Below are 26,183 nucleotides of genomic sequence, written 5' to 3' on the forward strand. Positions count from 1 at the left end.
CCAACAGGTTTTGTGCTTCATATGCGGCTGCGGAGCGACAGATAAGTAGTGGTCAGCATGAGAATGATGTTCTCAAGAAGGCCCATGAGATCTTCTACCTCGATCACCAGTCCAAATTTACACTTGAACATGCGTGGTGTGTGTTGAGGTATGAGCAGAAATGGCTTAACCTCAACACCACTCACGACTGTAAGTTCAAAGCGGAAAACCGGTGTATCAGATTCCCAACCTACAACAGCTAGAAATTGTCTGCACAATTTTACCGCCGGAATAATTCAGTTGTTTGGCGATTACTACCTAAGACGTCCAACACCGGAGGATCTGCAAAGGCTACTATATATTGGACAACAACGTGGATTCCCAGGAATGATTGGAAGCATCGACTGTATGCATTGGGAGTGGAAGAATTGCCCAGCCGCTTGGAAAGGAATGTATTCACGAGGAATCGGAAAACCCACAATTGTGTTGGAGGCGGTAGCTTCACAAGACCTCTGGATATGGCACGCATTTTTTGGAGCTCCAGGTACTATGAACGATCTTAATATACTTGATAGATCACATGTTTTTGATGAAATTATTAACGGAAACGCTCCGGAAGTCAATTTCCATGTCAACGGAAGGGAGTACGATTTGGCTTACTATCTCGCCGATGGTATTTATCCGAAATGAGCTATTTTTATTCAATCTATCCGACTCCCACAAGGTCCAAAACATTGTTTATTTGCTAAACACCAAGAATTTGTGCGTAAAGATGTTGAGCGTGCCTTTGGAGTCCTGCAAGCTAGATTCGCGGTTGTTAGAAATCCGTCTAGTTTATGGGATAAAAACAAAATAGGAAATATTATGAGAGCATGTATCATACTCCATAATATGATTGTCGAAGATGAACGAGATTCCTACGGTAACACATCAGTATTTGAACAAGGAGAAGATCAGGATACCACTTTTGTAGTCAGACGGCCTACAAATCTCGGTGCTACAATGGGACGTCGAGCAGATGTTCGGGATACACCAGATCATCACCAATTAAAAGCAGATTTGGTTGAAAATATATGGGATCAATTTGGACATCTCCCAATGTAATTTTAAAGTTTCTATTAATTGAATAAAATGTGTGTTTGCTTTTAATTCTCTCTGTATGTTTTTATTTACAATGTAATGTAATAAGAACTTTGTAATTTTCTATTAAATTTAATATATTTCGACAATTTGTGTGTTATATTAAATGTAAAATGGAAATAAGTTTTAGCTTATATATATGTTACGAGTTATTTAAAAAAAAAATTCCTAAGGACCAAGATTAAGTCCCACCAATAATCATCATTTCAACAAAAAGTTCTTACAAATGTCCTAAGCTAAAAATAACAATAAAAAATCATTAGGACACCATTCTAAGGACAATGGATAATGGATAATGATGCCCTAATGCATGTGTCAATTGGATTACGTAAATGGATGGGTTACGTAAAATTGTGTTTAATGGAATGTCTTGGCAATGGAATTGCACATACTTTGTTTAATATTTTTTTACTAAAATCCTTCCTAAATTGTTTAAGGCACCAACAATCTTAAGGCCGGCAGAATTTAAAGATGAATGTGTATTGTTTTTTTCTTTCTGAATGTGTATTGTTATGGGAGAAAAAATTGATATCTGAATTCTAAACTGTGCCGTCTTCATTAATTTTTTGGTTTCTAGCACCCTACATATATATGAAGCTTTTCAGAGTATTAGTATTTTTATGCCAAAAACCGTTTAGCCTACGTAGTCCTTTCTCTAACAAAGAATATAGTTCACACATGATATATCGTAATGAACATGATATATCGTAATGATCAAAATGCTGAACCTGTGGAGATCCACTGCGGACCGCCCGTAAGGTACATTACGGTCCACTTTCAATGGCCACAAAAGAGTATAGGATAAGGCCTGACTGGTTTTTCCGCTACGACCTACAAACACAGCTTTTACGTTTGGTAGCGGTTGGTAGCATTTTGAAACAATCATACAAACCGTTATAAATCGCTCCAAACCGTTCTGAACCTCTTAAAATCAAAAACTGGTTCTGACTAGCGTTTGCGGTTGCGGACGGAAAAATAAATATAAATTTATTTTCAAAATATTTTACAATTTTAAAATTTTAATTTTAAAATGGAAATATTATAAATAAAAATATATACATATTTTATATAATTAATTTTTTTATAAATAAACATAATATTTTTATTAATTATATTATATTGATAATTATTATATTTTATTACAATAGTATCTTTTTATATTTTTTTAATGTTATAATATGTTAATATGAGTAATTTATTATTAAACCGCCGCAATATCTTATAATCAACCAGTCACAAATATCCCGTAAATGCAACAATTTTCAAACGTTGTACCAGATATCTTGAAACCGTAACCACCCGCATTCGCAAACTCCCGCACCCGAAACCACAACCGCCGCATTTAAATCAGTGGGGGAGTAGTGACCGGTTTGTGCATTAGTATATTTAATACAAAACAATTAGGTTTAATCATTCTCTAATAGAACCCACGAGAAAATTGATGATAAATCATCACTTCATAAGAGCAGACCATAAAGATATCTTCATAATTAAATATTAAAATCAAAGATTGGCCGCCGGATGTTAATCATACTTTTGACGGTTTGTTGAGTAAAATCCACACTAGTTGATATGATTAAAATTGATTAAGCCTTTGTAGGATTTAATTTGATGCGGCTTATGATTCACCACTAATATGTTGTCAGTATCAACTGTCATGTGAACAACCTCCATGCCGCTGTCTCTAATTTTTTTATTTTTTATTTTATTTGCTAGAGAAACAAATGACATTCTCTAATGCTTACGATAAAATATTTATCAAATACAATAGAATTAAAAAATTAACCCATATTTCATTTCATTATTTCAATGGCCTGACTATTCTTGCTTGAGAGATTAATTCTTCATTTGAAAGCGCTTTATATGTTGTATTCTTCAATAAGAACATGATAAATCTTAAATATCCAACAATAATGATGTCATACCTAATTATTGTCATTTATATATACTAAAACTATAAATAAACAGGTTGACAATAAAAACTGATTTTGCTAATACGTTTATGGGCGTGAAGAATGTATTTACCAACTATAGAAGTAGAGGGCAAAGTGCTCACCAACAAATTATAAACCATCTCATTTACAACTAAAATTGGTTATTTGATTTTAAAAATGGTTTAAGACACTAACATGCTCCATTGAAAATGACCTAATAATTAAAGTTTGTTCAAGCTAGTGTGACAAGATCACAACAACTGATTGCAATCTAACCATCTTATCCTTTCTATAATGAACAGTCACTATTACAGCTCATTCCAAGACAGAACAACAACCATATTTTTGTTTTAAAAACAAAAACAAAATCAATAATGAACAAATATTGGATTTTCCAAAAATGCCCCTGTTTCTTTGTCATCCTCTTCTTATATAAGCAGGAACCATCCAGAACTTAATCGGTACCCTTCCAAATTTTCTGCATAAATTATTTTCTCATCTGTCTCGGGAAACAATTCAGAAAAACATTTCTTTCTCCGGACACAAAGCATATTCCATTTTTCAAATTTTCCCGGGAAAAAATGAGAGAGATCCTTCACATACAAGGCGGACAATGCGGGAACCAAATCGGAGCCAAGTTCTGGGAGGTGATCTGCAACGAGCACGGCATCGATCCGTCGGGAAAGTACGACGGCGACTCCGATCTTCAGCTGGAGCGGATCAACGTCTATTACAACGAGGCAAGCGGTGGGAGGTACGTACCACGCGCTGTCCTGATGGATCTTGAGCCGGGAACCATGGACTCAATTAGATCTGGTCCTTTCGGACAGATTTTCCGACCGGATAACTTCGTCTTCGGACAATCCGGCGCAGGTAATAACTGGGCTAAGGGTCATTACACGGAGGGAGCTGAACTTATTGATTCAGTTCTCGATGTTGTTAGAAAGGAAGCTGAGAATTGTGACTGCTTACAGGGTAAGACATAAACTGATTGTCCCTTTCCTATTCGATCAAGCTTGTCTAGAGTAGTTCGATCATGATGAAAACATACTCTTATTATTATACCATTACGATCACAAAAATATACTACTTTTTATTAAATTTAAGTGTTTCTAAATCTCAGGATCGGCTATGGCTCTTTTAAGGATTAAAAATTATAATCTTTCAAAAGAGAGCATTGCATAGCCGATCTTGAGAGTTAGACCATTATAACACTTAAAATTTAATTATTAATATTATATTTTGGTGATCATAGTACTTAGCTAATGTTTCAACATTATATTTTGTCCAATACCAGGGTGTATATAGATTATGAATTTGAAAACATTTGTTCCTTTTCTCCCTATTAATTTTGTAAATTTGAAAATATTGTACTTTCATTTTTCATAGTTCCATGATTTCTAAAGGTAGTTGTGATTTTCTTGAACAGGGTTTCAAGTTTGCCACTCGTTGGGTGGAGGAACAGGCTCTGGCATGGGAACGCTTCTCATCTCAAAGATAAGAGAAGAGTATCCAGATCGTATGATGCTCACGTTTTCGGTTTTTCCATCTCCTAAAGTCTCTGACACAGTCGTGGAGCCATACAACGCTACTCTCTCTGTTCACCAGCTTGTCGAGAACGCCGATGAATGCATGGTTTTGGACAATGAAGCTCTGTACGACATCTGTTTCCGCACCCTGAAACTTGCCACTCCAACTTGTAAGTCATATCTTCCATCAAATGACCTCTACTTGCGTCTAATATATTAAAATGTTAATTGTGTTAAAGATGAAATATGACGTTACTGACTATATAATATGACGTTACACATTCATTAGTGGTATTAGTTGGGTTGCTCTCCTGTAAGATAAAAAGTAGTCTCAAATGTTCTCATGTCTTATCATTAAACAAACATTATACTTTGTTTTTTTTAACCACCAAGCTTTAATTTCTTACATGTGACACTACACTTGTGTTCTGCTTTGGTCATTCACAGTTGGAGATCTAAACCACCTGATCTCTGCAACCATGAGCGGTGTAACATGCTGTCTCCGTTTCCCTGGTCAACTCAACTCCGACCTTCGCAAGCTCGCGGTCAACCTAATCCCCTTCCCTCGTCTCCATTTCTTCATGGTCGGTTTCGCACCTCTCACATCCCGCGGCTCGCAGCAATACCGCGCCTTATCAGTACCCGAGCTCACCCAACAAATGTGGGACGCCAAGAACATGATGTGCGCCGCTGACCCAAGACACGGACGTTACTTAACCGCGTCAGCAATGTTCCGCGGCAAAATGAGCACTAAGGAAGTGGACGAGCAGATGATCAACGTCCAGAACAAAAACTCTTCTTACTTCGTTGAATGGATCCCCAACAACGTCAAGTCCAGCGTCTGCGACATTCCTCCTAAGGGTCTCTCGATGGCGTCGACCTTTGTTGGTAACTCGACTTCGATCCAGGAGATGTTTAGGAGGGTGAGCGAGCAGTTCACGGCGATGTTCAGGAGGAAGGCTTTCTTGCATTGGTATACAGGAGAAGGGATGGATGAGATGGAGTTTACCGAAGCGGAGAGCAACATGAATGACCTTGTGGCTGAGTATCAGCAGTACCAGGACGCTACAGTTGATGAGGAGGAGTATGAAGAGGAAGAGGAAGATGAAGAGCTCGAGGCTTGAGATTTTTTAGATCGTTGATTAAGTTTGTTTTCGTATTTTGTGCTATCTTTGATTGATTGTCTGTTGTTTTGGGTGTAAATTGTAATGAAAACTAATTTGTGGGTGAATCTGTAAAACAGAAGATGAGGTTTTGCCGTTTTGGTCCTGATCTTTCTTGTTTCGGTTTATATATATGGTTAAGGTTTGGTTTTAAGCTCTATTTTACCCAACACTTCTCATCACCATGGAAGCATTCAACTGTGGTTTCAAGAAGACTGCCGAGAAACATCAATGGTCGAGTTATGTCTACATTTTCCCTTGTCTTTGATCCATATATTTTGAATGGACTAAGTGATGCTTTATTGGAATGAATTTAGTTAATTATCAACTAGTAAAAACCACATTACATTAGAGCTAATGAATTTAGTTTTCAAGATGCTAGATGAATTATAGATTATGCAAACATGGTATAACTGTGTTTTATAATCGAACACCACAAAGGATGCGTTATTTAAACAATTCAAAAATAGTTTTTTCTCCTCAACCATTCGGTGTGGCTAAATCCAAATATCAATTCAATAATCAATACCCAAAGTTTGAGAGACTATTTCGAAGCAAATAAAAAGGGGTCTTAAATAAACTTATAGGAAATGAATCCCAAAATGTACTAAATTATAAACTAAAAGGACTATATTAACAAATAGAATAAGATTGAGAAGTTATAAAGGTTTGAGCCGACCAACGCAAATCTTCTCTTTCCCAGCCTCCCCCCCCTGTCTCTTCCCAGTCGCAGGTGAAGTTCCCTTAACTTTTTATTTTCGTGTATCTACGGTGGTTTGATGTCGGAAAAGCTATGGTCAAATGTAGATTTTAGGTTTAGCAAAGGTGAAACCTTTATGTAGTCTGACGGATCCTTATCTAGGGTTGTTTTAGCAATTTGAATTTTTTTCACGGTCTAAATTCGAATTCGATTATTCCAGATTGTGTCCGAGTGTTTATCGTTCCTTAGTTGATGTGGGAAATTGATAAAGTTTTGATCTTTTTTAGTTCTCTGTTTACTGCATCATCGTGTAGAAAGTTAAAAGAGAAAGGTTTGTCCTTTTGATAAGAGTGTCTTGATATTGAGTAGGTACTGTAAAAAGATAATCTTGGCCAAGTAGCAGCACAGAGGATGGGAGCAGCGGAGGTTCTAACTGATCCCTCAAGCCTATATGAGTCTAACTATATGGGTAAAGGTGATTTGTCTGACACGGATATGGTGATTACCGTGAGAAACACCCTTGCTTCTGTCCAAAACGTGAGTGTGTATGCTTCTTTCTTGTGCTTATGTGTTTTTACATATGTTGATGCTATTTTTTGTTTTATGCTTTTAGGGGGAATCATACCGTTACGATGAGCTCGTTAAAACTATGCAAGCTACCAAAAACTCTGATCTTGAGGCGCAGCTTGTGGTGTTGTTCCTTTTTCTTTCAACGAGAATCTCTTCTGCGTCTTCCCTTTTTGCTAAAGTGTTTTCTTTTTTGGTTTGGTTTGGCAGACAGCATTGAAAGCATTGTCAGCCTCTGTGGCTTACTTAGATATCATTCACCATGAAAAGCTTCTTTGTTTGGTAAGTTTCTAGCTTACATTTGCTTTCTAATTAAACTATGTTTAAGATAATTATATTACGTTACAGGTTTTTAGAATGTCATTGTGGGATCTCAAACCTCATGTCATGGATGCTTTGGTGGCCCTACTCATATCACTGGTACACAACTCAACACTTAGCCTCATGCTTGAGTATCATTTAATAATCTGGATGAGGAGGTAGCCAAGCTTTTGTTTTGTCATAACAGGCTGTGACTACAGGAAAGTATCTGGACCCTTGTCTGAATATGCTCGTACGCCACTTTTTGCCACCGGATTGGGTAGTTAAAAGACTTTCGCAGCACCGTGTAATGAAACAGAAGATGGAAGTTCTTTCTCGTGTTCATGAAGCCCTTCTGAAAATCTGTATTTTGTTTCCTCGTGCTCCCTCGAGAATATTAGACATGCTACCCAAAATAAACAAAAAGGGCCAAGTGTGTTTATTTTTATTTTTATTTGATTATGTAGTGGCTAGCTTTTGCTGAAAAATAACTCAGCGGAAAAACAAACAATGTTACCGTCTTGCAGGTGGTAGAGATATTTGTGGAGAACTTATTAAAGCTCGAGAACAGTCTAATGGGACAAGATGATGGCAGCAAGATTTTTATGATGGTGATGGAGAGGCTGCGAGATATGGATGTAAGTTACATAATATGTTTACGCCATTAAGTAACTTAGTAATTTAATGATATGCTGGTGTATTCATTTAGTTGGAGATTGATTGGGATTATATTCCACAAGATGACTCAAGTAGAGGCATGTTTGATATGGAACTTGAAGATGAAGTTGAAGATAATATGAAAGAAGGAGACGAGGTAGGCTCAGTGTTTGTTTTGACTATAAAGCTAGCCTCTGAATCTGATATATAGTATCTATTGCAGCTTCCAGTGGGATCTCTAACATCGGATGGAAATGTAGTTTTTGAGTCTTTGGATAAATTGATGGTCTTATCTTTTGATCATCTTGAATCCTGTAAACTTGATGGTCGTTTGGATCAGGTATGGCACCAAATAATAACTCATTGACATTTGCTTTTTCTCATTCATGTTCTCATGATATGTTTTAAATGCTTTTGGCTAGGTGTTTGAAAAGCTCTTCGAGGCATTTGAGAAATTCATTCTTGATATAGACAAAATAAAAGTTTCGCAGGTAGGCCACACAGCTATAAATCACGGTCCCCACATGAAATGTCTCATGTTTTAGACTCACTTTTCGCAAAATCATCTGCAGTTTCTGATGTTCTATGCATGTTCACTGGATCCTGAGAATTGTGGTGTGAAATTTGCGAGTAAGCTGATGGACATTTTCCTCTTCAGCAACAAGCCAACTACAAGGCAAGTTTCACCTTCTCTTCTATGGTCAAAAATTATCTCATTCTGAAAACTTGGTTTGTGGTTTTGTTTCTTCCTTTTTTTTAATAACAGGATGAGTGCGATGGCTTATCTAGCTAGCTACTTGGCCCGTGGGAAGTTTTTGCCTGTTTCCTATGTGGCTAGCATATTAAAAAGGTTTAAAACGATTCCTAATACCTCAAAACATAAATGTATGATCTGATTGAAAACTTAAGTCTGTTACAACATTGATTCAATTGTGTCTATTGTCTAAAAATTTTAGGTTGGTAGATGAGTGTGCGGATTACTGTAGAACTTGCAATGATGATATTAACTCTGATGCCAATCAGATTTTCTACTCCGGATGCCAGGTATATACTGCTTTCTATCCCAAGCCCTACCAGACACAAAATTACACATTCATCATCTGCTTAGACCATGTTCTGTGAACACAGGCGATCATGTATGTGCTCTGCTTCCGGATGAGATCCATCCTAGCTGTTCCTTGCTTTAGGTCTGAGCTTATACCATTGGAGTCAATTTTAATGCACAAACTAAACCCGTTAAAGGTGAGTTATATATATACTCTGATCCCATCTGTGTTTTTTTTTAACTAAACTCAACTGTTAAGTATCAAATGATGATAATAAGCTTTGCAATCGATTTTGTTTTTGAGAATAGGAATGCCTTCCATGGGTAGTTGCAGAGTTCCTTAAACAAGCTAAAGCTGGTGGTCTCTTCGTCGTCTCAGACTCCTTCATTTTCGATAAGCTACTTGAGTCTAAGAGGCTTGATGCATTCTTCCCCTTTGACCCTTGCTTGCTGAAAAGCTCTAACAGGTTTGTAACACTTTCTATGATTTTTTTTTTTTTGCTCGTTCATGCAATCTTAAATGGTGGTTTCATGCTCTTGGCTGATATTGAAGCTTTATCTCCCGGAATTTCATCTACTGGTCGATGGTGAGACCGACCTATGACAAAGATGATGATGATGAGGAAGATGCTGAGATCATTGTGAACGGAGATGAGGAGAGCGGTGAAGAGGAGGAAGATGATGTTGATCATGTCATAGACAAGATGTCCATAACGCCTAAGCATTCTTTCATGAACGAGATGGAAAGAGATAGGCTTTTGAAAATGTCTTCCTTAATCAGACCTTCCATTAGTCCTCAATCCTTTTAAGTTTGTTGGAGAGGGTCTCTATATGCAATTTTGTAGCGATATTTAACAGTTATTCCAATAGACTTAGAATTTATAATATATGGAAACAATTGTATTCTAAGATAACAGTTCAATATATTTGCCTTTGGTTAGAAGATGTTTTTGAATCAGGAAATGTGTAATCCAATAGTATTCTAAGATGAAAAAGACTCAGTGATATCAAACATCGCATTACACATTTTTCAGTTTATGACAAGTACCATAACCAAATATTCTGCAACAAGATATCAAGAACGTACATTTGATTCTGAAAAGACAAAGAAAGAATAACAATATCGTTCGAGCCTTTTAACTAAATTCAAGAAAATGATTACAATTGCAAATTTATCAAGAAAAAGGACCAAATATCTAATTATTATATGATGCTACTAATGTAAATACTAGTTGAAGTGAGATACTGAATACCACACCTGGTTTAATGTACCTCAAATTAGAACAAATCCTAAACCGAACCGTACCGGAAGCTTCCATGATTGATGACTCGCACAAAGCGAAAGGTGTATGCTAGAGACTAGGGCAACGGGCAGAGATGGGGCCGAGTGAAACTAGTGGAGATGAACAAAATGAGAAGATATTCGGGCAACTATTCAAGATCTGCCCGCCCTTACCTACTAGTGGCTGTCTCTTCCGTTCGCCACTTGTCCTAATGGCAATTGCCTTGGGTTTATTTCATTACACAGCGTTACGTATCGTCTCTCTCACTCCATATGTTTCGTAGTTTCCAGAGTTGACCTATCCAGTGAGAGTGTCAAAACGGCATGGTGTCTATCAATGGTGTAGAAGAACGCTCTGAAGTGTAAAGGTTAATCTTTGAAACGGCAGACCATCTGTTTGTCATTTCGTCTCTTTCTTTAAGAACCAAAAGAAAAAGGAGAGACCTTTATCGATTTTGTGAGGGTAAGATCCAGAGATTGCATCAGCTTAAACAATTTTATTATAAAATCCAGGTAATTCTTTTGTTGTTTTCCCACCACGATTTTTTAAAAATTCTAGCTTTGGTGTTCTTGTACTGCTTCTTGGATAAGCTTTTGCTGTGAAACTAGAGGTTAAGATTGGTACCCTTTTGGGTTTAGCTTGATGGGTTGCGATTAAATTCTCAAGCTTTTAGCTTCCAAGAGATTCATTCGTGTACTGACTTTGTTGTGCTTTGTTGTTGTTACAGTTTGGTTCATTGGAGCTTTGAGAGATAAGGACAGTCTCATGAGACATGACTTCTTCAGTGCATGAGCTCTCTGGTTTTGTTTCTTTCTTCCTAGTTCTCTTATGCTCTGGTTTTGTTTTGTTTCTTTTCGTGAGCTGATTCTTGGTGGGGTATGTTGATTTGCCAGATAACAATGAAAGTCATAAGAAGCAAGAACGTCCAGATTCCCAAACTCCACCACCGGTTCCTTCAGGACCATGTTCTGAATCTATAGATACAAGCTCCGTCTACTCAGAACCGATTGTGACTTCCCTCATCCCTAAACTAAATCTCTAGTATTTGTGCCGGACTAAGTGATATTGCTTCTGCTATGTGATCTTTGGTTTAGTCTTTTGTGTGATCTTGCTTTTCTGTTATGTGCTGTTTGGTTTAGTTTCAAGTGATTCTCCTGCCTTTTGTCATATAACAGTTAACAACATCACTCATCTATATGCTACAAGCTTTAGCTTTGATACTTGCAATGTCAAAAAAATAAAAAAAATTGAGGTAATAATACAGACAGGATTGTTTTGATTTCTTTCGTCCTGTTGTAAACATTGATTGCTTTACACTACAGCCCTCAGATGCAATTGAATAGTACTGAATCTCAAGCATTGCTAAGCTTTTCAACCTTTTCTAGTTGAGATTTTTGAGATGCTAAGGTATTTGTTTTGAAGGCGCATGGGCTCTACCCGTATCCAGATCCTTACTACAGAAGCGTCTTTGCACATCAAGCCTATCTTCCACATCCATATCCTGGGGTATGTATTAGTACCCCTCAGCATCGATGTCTTGCCTTCTGAAGCTTTTGTTTTACACTTTTGTAAGTTTTTATTTTTTCAGGTCCAAATGCAGTTAATGGGAATGCATCAACAAGTGGTTCCATTACAGTGTGATGCAGTCGAGGAGCCTGTGTTTGTTAACGCAAAGCAATACCACGGTATACTCAGGCGTAGGCAATCCAGGGCAAAACTTGAGGCTCGGAACAGAGCCATCAAGTCAAAGAAGGTGAAGTAAAACCTGTGATTTGTTTGGTTGGTTCCTTCTCTGATATTTGTTCTTATCTACATGTGTTTTCAGCCATATATGCATGAGTCTCGGCATTTGCATGCGATAAACCGACCTAGAGGATGTGGAGGCCGGTTTCTCAATGCCAAGAAGAAGAATGGAGAGCGTAAGGAAGAGGAGGAGGCAACCTCTGATGAGAACACTTCAGAAGCAAGTTCTAGCATCAGGTCTGAGAAAGCAGCCATGGGTCCTAATGTCAGTAGATCTTGAGTAAAGTTCATGCACAACAACAAGTTTAGTTTTATATTTTGGGTGGATGTTTGTATCAGTGGAATATTGTTTTTATTGTTTTGGACACTCTCTGTAGACTGTGTATAGGTTTATTATTGCTTGGAGCAGATAGGGTGGTGGTTTTGTTTTAGTGTTTAGAAATAAAACTGAGAAAGGAAATTAATAGTGTGATTGAATGTATTGTCTGTACCAAAACAATCTTCTTTGGCAATGAATTGATGTTTTGGAAAACTTAACCAATGTTCTTAACTTTGTTTGCTATGGTTTTGACTTTGATTGAGGATTAAATTTAGAGTTTGAATGGTTACTATGCATTATTAATCCGTTGCAGGCACAAAAAGAAAAGGAAACATGAGTTTTGCAGGTTTAGTTTTTGGTATATGCAATAGTTTATGGTTTCTAAAACTATCTCCAATGGTTTGCTCTGTTTTTACTCTAAAACAGAATAACTCTATAATATATCTTGAGTTTGTTCCAATGATACTCTATTTTAAAAAAGAAAATAGAGTGATAGAACAAAAAAACAAATTACTCTATATTTGGAGTAAACCTATTGTTTACTCTATTATAGAGTGAGAAATAGAGAACCATTGAAGCATTTTTACTTTAAACTCTATTTTAGAGTAAAAAATAGAGTGGTGTTGGAGATGCCCTAAGGATTAGAATCGTGTAGTGGGAGAAGTGCAAACCATATGCACATTTCTCCCTTATTAAACTCACTATTAAGTTTTTTTTCCTGTTTTTAAAATGTATTTGGTGAAAGATTTACGTGTAATTCAATATTTTTCCATTTTTTCATGTAGTTCTTCCTTTTTTTTTCTTGGTTAATAAATGATTATGTTACAAATAATTAATTTTAAAATATATTTATCTGATTTTACAACTATAATATTTTTATTATATTTTACTTACAACTTTAACAATATAAAATTATTATTGTCTTTTTAGTTCCCTTTTTTATTTTCATGATATAATTTTTACATTTACTTAAACTATTATATTTACATAATGTGTGTTTTAATTATAATATGTATTATGTAAATATATATATATATATATATATATATAATATTGTATTTAAAATATTTAATACTAATAGAAGAGAGATGTATTTCATTAATTGTTATTGTTTTTTCATGTTTTGATTCTAAAATCAAAATAAAATGGTTTAGTGCAATATTTATTGTTATTTATATATTATATATTATGCGTGTATTTTGTTTTTTTAATGGTAATTTATCATTTAAATATATATATATATATATATATATATATATATATATATATATATATATATATATATATTACGTTTTTACTATTTAAAATTGAAATAAACGGTTTGATCTGCACCAGTTGAATTGTTTTTACCATTCGAGGTCCAATATCTAAACTTTTAAATTAGTTAAGCAAATCTAAAATCAAAAACAAGACAAATACGGTACTTTAAAACCAAAAACTAAAGATTAAATGGTTTTTAGAATAAAATTGACTAGTTTTTGAGAACAATTATTTTATTTAGTTCGATGGAACTGTGTTTGAATAAAACAAGTTCAAGTAAGACTTTAATGTTCATTCTTAATTTGAATCTTTTGTTCTACCACATCCGTTAGGTAGAATGTTTTTTCTTAATTTGTCACTTTACTATGTATGCACTAAGCCTAATCATTTCATTTCCAGACAATTTATATTTCTCAAGTCATGTTTTGTTGTCTTGCTCCTTTTCTATATAGTATTTATTTATAAATTTTGATTTAATAAGGTTCCTTAAAAGCATTGCTTTGTTTTCAGACAGCTTCTGACTGAAGGTTTGGGTTGTTGGCTTATTGCGCTTTTAGTTACTACTCTCTTTGAAGTTAGACAGTTGAAATTTTCAAAGACTTTTTAATCAAAACTAAAGTAATAGTGTAATGAATAATGACACTTTGAACACACAAAGAAAGAATAATGACACATGTGTTTCCTTCTCGAGTCTCTATGTTAAGGAAAATATTGACAATCACGATATTAAGTTCTATAAATAGATATATCAATTTGCTCACTAATCATGTCAAACTTATGATATGATGTTCTTTAGCAAAATTCCAAAATATGACATAAATATGTAATAATTTACTGAGGGATTTGGTGGACATAAAAAATTCATATAAACTAGTGAGCCATAAAATTGAAAACCTTAAATAAATAAGATATAAAATCTGAGTACCGCCATGGGTTTGATTCTCTTTGGCTACCCGGGATGTCTGCTAAAAAAACGCGGATCCTGCGGGCCTCGTAGTGATTAGTCATTGGGCCTAAAAAACTTTTGCGATTACACTACGATTATCAAAAAAAAAAAAAACATATAAAATCTGGACTACAACTTTTTGTAAAAGACAAGTATTAGACAAATGAAAATAATATGTTTTTTCTTATCAGAGAAAAATAAAGAAAGAAAATTATGTTAAATAACATAAAATAAATAACAAGAATACAAGATATTTTTGATCCAAATGTCGACTGCATCGATCAAAAGCTCTAATGCTCCATGCATTCTAAGTTAGGTCACATACTCATGCAATTAAGTGGTGTCGTGTGTGTGTAGAAAAGTATGGTACATAACTTTGGTGTGAGTGAAGATATATAACTCAAATTATCGGGAATAATTGCAAAGAAAGTTTCACATTGGTAAAGAGAACAAAGTTTTTTTTTGTTCAACAGATACTTAAATTAAAAAGCCTGAGCCTGAAGCCCAAATGTTTAGGTTACAATAAAAGGAGGAAGATGGGCCTTTGCCAAACAGTCAGCAGGTTCATTCGCAGTACGCGAAATAAACACAAAACGAACAAAAGAAAACGGAGATTATAGAGAGAAAGCAAGATAGTCGATGTCTGAAAGGATTCCATACAGATCGATAGTCCAAACTTTCTGGTTGATGGCTTTGATGAGCCCTTGTGAATCTGAGCGAAGATAGATGTTAGTGAAGTGTAGAGAAGCGGCGTTGAGGAGCGCTCCTCTGATGGCGATTGCTTCAGCCATGCAAGGGGAGGAGACATGGTTCAGAGACAGAGCCTTTTGCTGCAAAACAGTCGAAGATGAATCCGTAAAGATCCATGCGATCCCCGCGGAGTCTGATTTCCAGGCAGCATCAGTATTACAGAAGACCGTGGAATCCGGGAGTGGTGAGAGTTGCAGGGGAGGCTTCAGTCTGGGACCAGACAGCGTAGGATTTGCGATTTGGGCTTGCTCCCACTCCTTCAGCGCTCGAATCGATAGGTGGAAGACCTCCGTGGTAGTTGAGAGGCGGTTTTCAAAGAGGAGCTTGTTCCTGGTGATCTAGAGATTCCAACAGATCCAGGGCAATAGATTACCCCGGCACCCAAAGGGGGGAAGGTTCTTCCATGTTTGGGACGATTGCAGGAGGGTGGGGAAGGTTGTGTGAGCATCGATCTGAACTTGGGTGGTCCACGGGCTGAAACTCCAAACTTCAGCAGCGAAACTACAATGGAGGAAGATATGATCAATGGACTCCACTTCCCCGCAGCGTGAGCAGAGAGTATGTGCTAGGAGGCCTCTCTTCTGGAGATTCTCACCGGTGGGGAGAGCCATCTGAAGTGCTTTCCAAAGGAAGAATTTAATCTTGGGGAGAAGCGGTGGGTTCTATACAAATTTCTTCCAATTAAAGTTCTCTGGGAGCCAGGTGAGGTTAGAATGAATAACTTGAGCCTCCTGAAGGGAGAAGTAGCCTGATTTAACCGAGTAGACACCTGACTTCTGAAGAGGCCATATGAAGGAGTCTCGATTCTCAAGAACGCTTGGTTTGATGGAAAAGATAAAGGAGGCTAGTTCCGGGAGCAACCTGTTAATGCGTTCCACATTCCACTCCTTTGTTTCTCTAGTGAGGATGTCAGCCACCATCAAATCCTTATCTTGTTCGAAGACTGGGCCAAAGGGTTTCAGATTTTTCTTCGGTTGGATCCAAGAGTCGTTCCAGACACTCGTAGTCTCTCCATTGCCAATAACTTTACCAAGATGTTGGAGGAGAAGGTCTCGGCCTTTGAGGATACCCCTCCATCCGTGAGAGATGCTTGTATTGGTTTCTACCTTCAGAAAGGACGTCTTGTGGCAGTATTTACCGAGGATGATCCGCGAGAAGAGACAGTCTGGAGCTGTTATCAATCTCCATGCTAACTTAGCAAGGAAAGCTTGGTTGAAAGCTTGAATATCATAGAAGCCAAGACCCCCAAGGCTTTTCGGTTGCGTGAGCTTCTCCCAGGAGACCCAACAGATCTTGGTTTCTCCTAGTTTTTGATCCCACCAGAACCTGGTGAGGACATACTGGATACGCTTGCAGAGACTCACGGGCAGTAGGAAGCAAGTCATGGCGAAGTTAGGGATCAGTGAAAGTACAGACTGCAGCATAGTTGCTTTCCCTGCTGTGGAAAGGAATTGTGTGGACCAGCTAATGGAACGTTGGTGCATTCTATCCACAATGGAGGAAAGTAAGTCATTCTTCCTTCTCCCGAAGTGTTCGGGAAGACCAAGGTATTTTCCTACTCCCCCTCCTTACTTATTCCTAGAGTTTGCTTAACCATTTCGGTAAAGAGAACAGAGTATAATGCATTTCCGTCATATTCATTGGTTTTGAGGTGTGGGATCTATACGTACGATGGAAGGTCTACTATATTGCTTTTGCTACGTTTCTCTTAATTCCTATCTAAATTGCTCAGGCAGCATACCATTTCGCACAATCTGCATCTCGATTCTATGTTATATTGAACAAAAGACGTTTAAGTAGCGCTAAGAACAAAATTCTGGTTTTGATGTATATATATGATGATGCCAACTCCCAATCTCTTCTTGTTAGATAGAGTATAGTTAAGACTAGTAGAAATCGAAACCAACTCGCAATCTCTTCTTGGTATATCATTTACCGAGATGTGAGAGGAGACCATTAATCAGCGGTAGATGCGTAGATGTAATTTGGTTGAGATATAAATTAAGGCCGAATTAAGGGTTCCATTATTTGATTGATAGAATATTAAAAGCTTCTGACTAACGGATCCCTTATTTGATGGAAACGATTCTCTTCTAATCTTCTTCGTGATTCTTCAAATCAAATGATGTCATCTGACGTAATGGAGCAATTGTACTTGAGCTACTTCTTTTATAAGCTCAGTTTGTTAACCTCGCAACCTTTAATCCCACTCAGAAATATTATATGTACATATTGCGAATATTATATGATCGTTACGATATATGCATGAGCAGCCTATCAAACTTGGAGACTTGCTTTCTATCCATGCCTGACTTTACACCTCTATAATGCCCATGCATGGGTCCCTCTCTCCACCCCTGTCTCTCTCCGAACACAATAGGAACAGGAGGGAGAGAGATGTGAGATTGAAGCAAAGCAAGAAGAACACAATTGTGACTTGTGTCAAAAATAGGCTTTTCATTTGACTTTTTTTCCTTAACTTTCATTTCATTCCATAGAATGGTGTAAAAAGACACTTGTGCTTTTCCTTTCCACTATGTTATTTCAATATCATTGCTGCGTCGATTTCCCATTTATGGAGCAAACTCATGTTTTGTTTTCGGTTTATTTGTGTTATATATTTGGAGTTCATGATAAAGCTTGATTAGCTATTATGAATGCTTTATTGTTGTTGCTTATCTAGTTTATAAGCTACATTACAATTTACAAGTTATTTATATATAAAGTTTGATAAGCTATTATTGATGATTGTTGTTGTATATAGTTTTATAGATTATATAACAATTTATAGATTATATAACAATAATTCTAGCGGAATAAGTTAATACGTGCTAATTTATAGTTAACTAAGAACGTCATTTATTATAGTTTTAAGAGATTTATTTTAGTATTATGTAAAACAATTTTAGAAGTTACAAATCCAAGTAAATTTTGGAGTCATAATGGAAAAGTAGTGTTCAGCGCAAATTGATATCTGATTTCGATCCACCTCTGACCAACCAGTATATACTTTGCATCGTACTTACTGAATATATAATGAGATTAGGTATTAGCGATGGATCACCTAATCAACTTTCATTCTCCCACTCGATGTTATCTGTCAAGTGATGACATATATTTAGATGAAAACTCGGCCGTTCCATTAGTACAAATGTTGGGTTGAGGTTGTGAAATAAGTTTCAATTCTACTGATCAGTCTAAATCTCAATTATACACTAAACTAGACTCATTGTGCTTATATCAAATTATTAAAAAATATCACATCAGTATTTTTATATCATTTTCAAAAAATTTGTTCGAACCTTGGCTCCATGAAATTAGGGTTTTCTTTGGTGGCATCTCTCTAACCTCGAACTTCAAAATACCATTGTTGACAAATAAAAAGAAAAATGATGCATGTTCCACTACAAGAAAACATCGGTATTCCGACGACAAATATCGTCGGTATGTCCTCGGAATAACGGTATTCCGAAGACATACCGACGAGAATGGTCGTCGGAAATTTCTCGTCGGAAAGTAAAATTTCCTCGGAATTTCTTCGGAAAATTCCGAGGGAATACCGAGAATCAAAGATTCCGAGGACATTCCGAAAAAACATTTCCTAGGACTTTTCGTCGGTATCTCCTCGGATATTTCCGATGGAACGGTCCTCGGAAACATTCCGAGAGAAAAGAGGTATCGGAATATTCCGACGAACTTTGGCCGTCGGAATATTCTGACGAACTTTGGCCGTCGGAATATTCTGAGAAACCTATGCCGTCGGAATATTCCGAGGAAGTGTATCCGTCGGGATATTCCGAGGAACTACGGCCATCGGAATATTCCGAGGAAGTGTATCCGTCGGAATATCCCGAGGGATACACTTCCTCGGAATATTCCCAAAAATAATTTGTTTTTTAAAATTAAAAATTTATTTTTTTTAATTGAAATTCGAAAATATAAAATTAAAATTGAAATAGAAAGCATATTAGATAATATTCAAAGTTGTACGTACCAAAATAAAACATTCAGAGTTTTTTTAAAAAAAGAAAGAAACTAAGGGAACTGCTCATTCGGGTACATCCTCCTCATCATCTCCATCATTTGCTCGTTCTGCCTCCTCTTTGCCTCCCATCCCGCCTCTTGATCCGCCATCTTTTGCTCCAACGCAGCTATGCGGTCATCTTTGTCCTTCAACTGGTCCAGCACTTCTGGATCAACATAGGTCTGTGGTGCAGAAGGAGGAACCGACCGGGCTCGACGACCCAAACCGACCAAACGTCCATTCTTCTTTGGAACCGACTGAAATAGAAAATAAACAAATTTAAATAATAGAAAAGATGATAAAATGAAAATAAAGAAATAAATGAATTGAACTTTTATATAAAGAACATACCGATTCAACGATTTCGTTGATTCGAATCCGGGACAAGTTGGTCGAAGCCGTCGAAGTGGCGTCCAGGTCGGTTTGAAGCTGAGATAGACGGGTCTCTTCGCCTTCCTTCTGAGTTTCGATCAGGCTGAGCACATCCCTCACAACACCATCATCAATCTCCCCGGTGTGCTTGTTGGTATGCGCCGTCTTCATTAGGACGAAATCATCAACCGGTTCGCCATCATTTTGATCCGCCTTGAAAAAAATAAAAGTTAAACAAACATTAGAAATTAGAAGAAATGCATAAAATAAAATAAAAATACTTAAATAATTTATAAAAAAAGATTGAACTTACCAAGCGATCCCCCAGAGTGACAATAGTCTGGGCACCCATATTGTGCTTGTACATGTCCTTCCCGCCACGATCGCTCTTGCGGTTGGCGGAGTTGGTCACGGAGCTAGCTTTCGTCTCGTCCTTATCCCAATGCACACACAACTCCTCCCAGACCGTGCTGTTGATCGACTTCGGGACCTTTTAATAAAAAAAAATATAAAATAGTTTAATAAATCCAAAAATAGTTTAATAAATTCAAAAAATTGTTTAATAAATTAAAAAGAACCTGGTTGATGAGCCACTTCTGCTTCCACTCGTAGATCTGCTTCCCATAGTTGTCCATAACTTTATGGACGAAGGCGTCACGGATAAAGTTCGTGTGATCGGGATTCCAGGTGAACTCTTGCTGAAAAAAACACAATTTGTAGAAATTTTATATTAAAGATTAAAAATATAAGTTAAAAAATTAGAATACTTACTGCAAACTTACGAAACCACATCTCCTGGTCCTCGGCAGGGAAGTGAGAGAAAGTCAGATATCCCTTGCAGAGGTTCGAGTACATCATATTTTTGATCCATGCGCTAATCTCGTTCCCGGATCGGTTGAACCTAATATAAGAAACAAATTATTAATAATGAATCAAATTTTAATGAAAGGAAAAAAAAACTTTTAATTACCATGTTTGACGTCGTCCCTTTGGAAACGGAGTGAGATAGGGAAGATGCTCACGACCGGGCTGTTGAACCAACTGGGCAACAGTCATCACTCCCGGAACGACTGGAGGAGCAGGAGGGGTGCAGCAACGGGAGGGGGTGCAGCGGCGGGAGCAAAAACCGGAGCGGAAAATGAAGAATCCCGACAGTGGCTGCTCGACCCCCGAGAGTGGCTGGACGAACCCTGAGAGTGGCTCCCCGTACCACTACGACCTCGTGGTGAGGCACGACGAGATCGAGACCGGGTCTGATCACCAGTAGACCTGTAAATTAAAAAAAACATATTTAAAAATAGTTTTAATAAATATTAATTGAAAAAATATTTAAAATTAGTTATAATAAATATATAAATTTAAAAAAAAATATTTAAAAATAGTTTTAAGAAATATTAATTGAAAAAATATTTAAAATTAGTTATAATAAATATATAAATTAAAAAAAAAAACATATTTAAAAATAGTTTTAATAAATATTAATTGAAAAAAATATTTAAAAATAGTTTTTATAAATACAAAAAATAATAAAATAGTGTTTATAAATCAAAAAAATGTTTTATAAATACAAAATTAGTTTTAATAAATATAAATATTTTTATAAATGTGAAATCATCTTTTATAAATCCAAAAATCGAATTTATATACAAAAAACGTTTTGTAAAATCCAAAAAATCGAATTTATATTCAAAAAACATTTTGTAAAATACAAAAATCGAATTTATATACAAAAATCGAATTTATATACAAAAATCGATTTTATAAATACAAAAATAATAAAAAAAATTAAAAAACAATTCTAAATCAATTCAACACAACAAATTATCCAACCTAATCACAATTCTAAACCTATTATACAACCAAATCACAATCCTAACCAATCACCCTAACAAAAATCTTTTAAAAAACTTCTAAAATCACCAAATCTACACAAAAACCTAACAAATAGAACCTAAGAGAGCGGGATACGGTCCTTACATGATTTGTGTAGGTTTAGAGAGGATTCGCCGGAGAGATCGTCGGGAGAGAAGGGGGAGATCGCCGGAGGGGAGGGAGAGGAGCCGGAGAGGAAGAAGAGAGAAATGGGGAAGAAGAAGTGTTTCGTCTTTATAAAACCTAGGGTCCGACGGAAACTATCCGTCGGAATTTTCTCGGTATTTTCAATTTCAATTTTCGCGAAATATTTCGTGGCTGGTTTGCCCGGTTAAATGAAAATATTCCGAGGAAATTCAGACGGACACTAATATATCCGTCGGAATTTCCTCGGATATTTCATTAATTCGAGGAAAAAGAATATCCTATGCATGTATTTCTATTGGTTTATATTGTTCCTCAGAATTTCCTCGGAATATTCCGAGAAAATTCCGAGGAACACATGTTTGGGGTTTCAAAACATCAAATTTTTTTGCCCTATATCATTTTTTATACAAATGCAATGCATACCATTGAGGAATCTTTGTATAGATGATCATAAACTATGAAATAACAAAATTTCAAAACGAATTGTAAGTATTCCCTTTACCGTTCATTAAAGTGTATAAGTGGTTCTCTTATGTTGTGGGGATTTCGTTCATACAATCGGAAAAGTGTTTATTATAGGGTAAGGAACAAATTTTTGACTTCATAATGAGTCTAAGACACTTAATAAGGGTTATATAAGTGTTATTCAAACCGCAAAACGTTGCTTTCGGTTTAAAAACCCTACTTCCTCGGAAATTCCTCGGAATATTCCAAGGAAATTCCTAGGAACACTTGGATTTCCTCGGAATATTCCGAGGCTTTTCCGAGGAAACAGAAACCCTAAAAGAAAAGCCTTAAATCGTCGGAAAAGTCTCGAACTATTCCGAGGAAATTCCGAGAAAATTCCGAGGAAATCCCTAAATCCTATTATCCCTCGGAATTTCCTCGGTATTCTTATATTAAAAAAAAAAGCGATGCTACTCTGTTTCCGAGTCATCATCACCAGATGAATCTGAATATGGATCTTGGTGAAACTCTCCAATCTCTTGTTCATCCTCTACGTGAACGACGGCTTCCTCTCCAAAGTCGGTTAAATCGACTACAAGGCCAACTGCAGCTAAATCTTCTGCTGTACTTAACTTACCGGATGTGCTTGGTTGTAATGGGTCTTCCAGCTCAGAACTTCCCTGAACTCGGCCTCTCGGGTTGAGTGATGTAACAGTGACCCGTGGATCATCTTTGTTCCTAACCCGGGGGTACTTGATATAACAAACCTGTAACATTTAAAAAAATATTTAATTTGTAAATAAGTGTTATTAATACACATGATGATAAATCATTATGAATAATTGATATATGTATATTTAATTACCTGATCGGCCTGAGAAGCAAGAATGAAAGGATCATAATATTGCAACTTTTGCCTCGAATGTACTGATGTAACACCAAATGCATCTGTTCTCACACCTCGATCTGGAGTGTTGTCGTACCAATCATAATAGAAAACAGTACAGCGCAATCCAACCATGCCCGGATACTTGATTTCCATAATCTCCCGTATGTTTTGTAGTATACATCATCTCCAGATGCAGAACAAACGCCAGCATCATAAGTCGTACTCGAACGTCTCCTCTTTTGAGTTGTGAATGCATATCCTCGAGTACAAAATCTCGGATATGACTTCACAACATACTCTGCTCCACGCACCATCTCGCGTATCCAATCGTCAAATGTTTCACCTCTGGTCATACCAGCAGACACCTATTAATAGCACATATATATGTTATATCAATATATGTGAATTAGTATAAATATGTGATAAATAATATTTTAATTTGTGTAAAGTACTCACATAAGTAAGCATCCATCCAGAAAATTCTCTCTGCTTCAGTTCTTCAAGTTCCTCCTCTATGGCGTATCTATATTCGAACCGCTTTTCTGCCATGAAAATCCTGTACATATGTTGACAATAATATAATTAATTAAGATTCAAATTTCAACTTGTTAAAATAAAAATTTGTAAGCTAATTTATTTACCTCTCATATTGAAGAACATCTTCGCAGTTGGTGAGCAAATATGTTTGCAAATGACTGCGCTCCTGCTCAGTAAGTCGGCGGTCCTTTGGTTTTCCGCTAAGTCGTCCAACATCTGTGAAGATGTCTGGAACCGTAACATGATATGTTGCATGTTCGCCTCTATCATCATGCCGAGCAGGTTTTCTTTTTTTGGTCTGCACTTCTGCTGGAAAGTAGAACTCGGCAAAGTTTGAAGTTTCTGAATTTATCATCTGTGCGATTATAGAACCTTCCACCCTACTATAATTTTTCACCATCTTCTTCAAATGGTACATATACCGCTCATACAAATACATCCATCTATACTGCACAGGACCACCAAGTTCTAATTCTCTTGCCAGGTGAATAACAAGATGCTCCATAACATCAAAAAATGATGGAGGAAATATCTTCTCAAGGTTGCACTGATACCTTCAAGAGTCACTGATCTCGTGCATAAATCGCGGAAGAAAGCACTAATCCCTGCAATTGCTTCATGAACATTCCGTGGTAATAGTTCCTTGAAGGCAAACGGAAGGAGGCGCTGCATCATTACATGGCAATCGTGACTCTTCAAGCCGATAAACTTTCATTCTTTCTGTCGACACAGTTATGCAAATTAGATGCGTAACCGTCTGGAAATTCCACATCGTTTGAAATCCAATCAAAGAATGCATCTTTTCCCTCTGCATCAAGTCAGTATATGGGAAAAGGAGCCCTACCATTCTCATCAACATGAAGTTCTGAACGAGCACATATGTCGACTAAATCCAGTCTTGACTTCAAATTATCCTTTGTTTTACCTTGAACGTTAAGGATCGTGTTCATAAGATTGTCAAAAAAGTTCTTCTCAATATGCATGACATCTAAATTATGCCTCAGCAGATGATCCTTCCAGTGTGGCAGATCCCAAAAAATACTCTTTTTGTGCCAGTTATGTAGCTCTCCAACCGCACTGACTCGAATGTTTTCATGTCCACCTACATCTCGCGTCATTTCTGCATCAAAATACCTAAACTGCTTCAACGAATCTTTCCCACTAACTTCCTCAGGTGGACCATCAAACACCTGCTTGTTCTTCGTAAACGAAGTCTTACTCCTGCGGTATAGATGATCAGGTGGTAGAAATATTCTGTGACAGTCAAACCAACACGTTTTCCTTCCATTCTTTAGTTGGAAAGCATTTGTGTCATCTTGACAATATGAACATGATAGCCTTCCATGCGTTGTCCATCCAGATAACATACCATATGCTGGAAAATCACTTATTGTCCACATAAGTACTGCCCGCATTTGAAAGTTTTCTTTACATGAAACATCGTATGTTTCAGCACCTTGAGCCCATAGTTCTTTACATGATCTCTTAGGATGCTCTGGTCCGGGAACGAGAATGGAGAGAAACAAAAACTCTCGTCGCAAGCACAAGTTTGGCGGTAAGTTGTATGGTGTGAGAATGACTGGCCATAGAGAATACTGTCTTCCACTCTTGCCAAACGGGCAGAAACCATCAGTACACAATCCAAGGTAGACATTTCTTCTCTCATACGCAAAGTCGGGATATTTTGATTGGAAATGCTTCCACGCTTTTGCATCTGAAGGATGTCTAATCTCACCATTTGTTGAATGCTTCGCATGCCATCTCATTGGTTGCGCTGTGCGTTCAGACTGATACAACCTCTGCAACCTTTCCGTCAAAGGCAAATACCACATCCTTTTAAATGGCACTGGAACTCTTCCACTCGTATCTTTATAACGAGCATTTCCACAAAATTTGCATGTAACCCGCTCTTCATCCGCCCTCCAATAAATCATGCAGTTATCGCTGCATACATCTATTACCTGATACGATAAACCAAGATCAGCTACCAGTTTCTGAACCTCGTAGTATGAACCAGGGGCTACATTATCCTCAGGTAGAATGCCTTGTACAAAATCAGCAATCGCATCCACACAGCCTTCAGCCAAATTATAATATGTTTTAATGCCCATCAGTCTTGTTGCAGATGATAAAGCTGAATGACCATCTCTGCAACCTTCGTACAAGGGTTGCTTTCCAGCATCCAACATATCATAAAATCTCATAGCTTCTGCATTGGGTAAATCTTCCCCTCTAAAATGATCATTTACCATCTGCTCAGTACCTACACCATAATCTACATCCATTCTAATTGGTTCTTCTAACCTAACCGCATGCTGAGGTTCGCTAGTACTATCATATTCATAATCAGTTTCTCCATGATGATACCAAATTTTGTAACTTCGTGTAAACCCATTCAAATATAGATGAGTTCAAACATCCCACTCTTTAATAATCTTTCTATTCTTACAATTAGAGCAAGGACATCTTAACATACCCGTTTCAACTTCCGGTTGTTGTTGAACTAACCCCATGAATTCGGTTATACCTCGTTGGTATTCTTCCGTAATCAATCTCGTGTTCGGATCCAAATGAGGTCGA

General features: G+C 36.8%; 4 protein-coding genes across 7 annotated transcripts; 3 read left to right on the top strand and 1 right to left on the bottom strand.

The window, feature by feature from the left end:
- The first annotated feature begins 3,442 nt into the window (after positions 1 to 3,442).
- LOC106396411 (tubulin beta chain) lies at positions 3,443 to 5,899 on the top strand. Its single transcript, XM_013836794.3, has 3 exons — positions 3,443 to 4,028; positions 4,483 to 4,752; positions 5,030 to 5,899. The coding sequence occupies exons 1-3, from the start codon at positions 3,635 to 3,637 to the stop codon at positions 5,704 to 5,706; spliced, it is 1,341 nt and encodes a 446-aa protein (XP_013692248.1). The 5' UTR covers positions 3,443 to 3,634; the 3' UTR covers positions 5,707 to 5,899.
- Positions 5,900 to 6,073: 174 nt separating this feature from the next.
- On the top strand, positions 6,074 to 9,957 carry LOC106392368 (RNA polymerase I-specific transcription initiation factor RRN3). Of its 2 annotated transcripts, XM_013833191.3 has the most exons (16): positions 6,074 to 6,478; positions 6,815 to 6,982; positions 7,059 to 7,136; positions 7,223 to 7,294; positions 7,361 to 7,432; positions 7,521 to 7,745; positions 7,840 to 7,950; positions 8,022 to 8,126; positions 8,193 to 8,309; positions 8,392 to 8,460; positions 8,542 to 8,645; positions 8,736 to 8,819; positions 8,926 to 9,013; positions 9,098 to 9,211; positions 9,324 to 9,481; positions 9,568 to 9,957. In XM_013833191.3, the coding sequence occupies exons 2-16, from the start codon at positions 6,857 to 6,859 to the stop codon at positions 9,821 to 9,823; spliced, it is 1,779 nt and encodes a 592-aa protein (XP_013688645.1). In that variant the 5' UTR covers positions 6,074 to 6,478; positions 6,815 to 6,856; the 3' UTR covers positions 9,824 to 9,957. The 2 variants fall into 2 exon arrangements, with proteins under 2 accessions (XP_013688645.1, XP_013688644.1); XM_013833190.3 differs by lacking the exons at positions 6,074 to 6,478; positions 6,815 to 6,982 and having other exon boundaries at positions 7,064 to 7,138.
- A 546-nt stretch (positions 9,958 to 10,503) lies between these two features.
- LOC106396602 (nuclear transcription factor Y subunit A-4) lies at positions 10,504 to 12,577 on the top strand. 3 transcript variants are annotated; one of them, XM_048753544.1, is made up of 6 exons: positions 10,504 to 10,809; positions 11,025 to 11,097; positions 11,191 to 11,306; positions 11,720 to 11,803; positions 11,886 to 12,050; positions 12,123 to 12,577. In XM_048753544.1, the coding sequence occupies exons 2-6, from the start codon at positions 11,070 to 11,072 to the stop codon at positions 12,318 to 12,320; spliced, it is 591 nt and encodes a 196-aa protein (XP_048609501.1). In that variant the 5' UTR covers positions 10,504 to 10,809; positions 11,025 to 11,069; the 3' UTR covers positions 12,321 to 12,577. The 3 variants fall into 3 exon arrangements, with proteins under 3 accessions (XP_048609501.1, XP_013692494.1, XP_048609502.1); XM_013837040.3 differs by having other exon boundaries at positions 10,514 to 10,759; XM_048753545.1 differs by having other exon boundaries at positions 10,521 to 10,907.
- A 2,602-nt stretch (positions 12,578 to 15,179) lies between these two features.
- LOC125585780 lies at positions 15,180 to 16,739 on the bottom strand. The gene is made up of 2 exons (XM_048755449.1): positions 16,038 to 16,739; positions 15,180 to 15,653 (listed from the first exon to the last, which is right to left on the bottom strand). Exons 1-2 carry the CDS (start codon positions 16,737 to 16,739, stop codon positions 15,180 to 15,182), a joined length of 1,176 nt encoding a protein of 391 aa, XP_048611406.1.
- Between the last annotated feature and the right edge of the window lie 9,444 nt (positions 16,740 to 26,183).

The sequence above is a fragment of the Brassica napus genome, chromosome C4 (assembly GCF_020379485.1).
Source record: "Brassica napus cultivar Da-Ae chromosome C4, Da-Ae, whole genome shotgun sequence".
Classification (NCBI taxonomy): Eukaryota; Viridiplantae; Streptophyta; class Magnoliopsida; order Brassicales; family Brassicaceae; genus Brassica; species Brassica napus.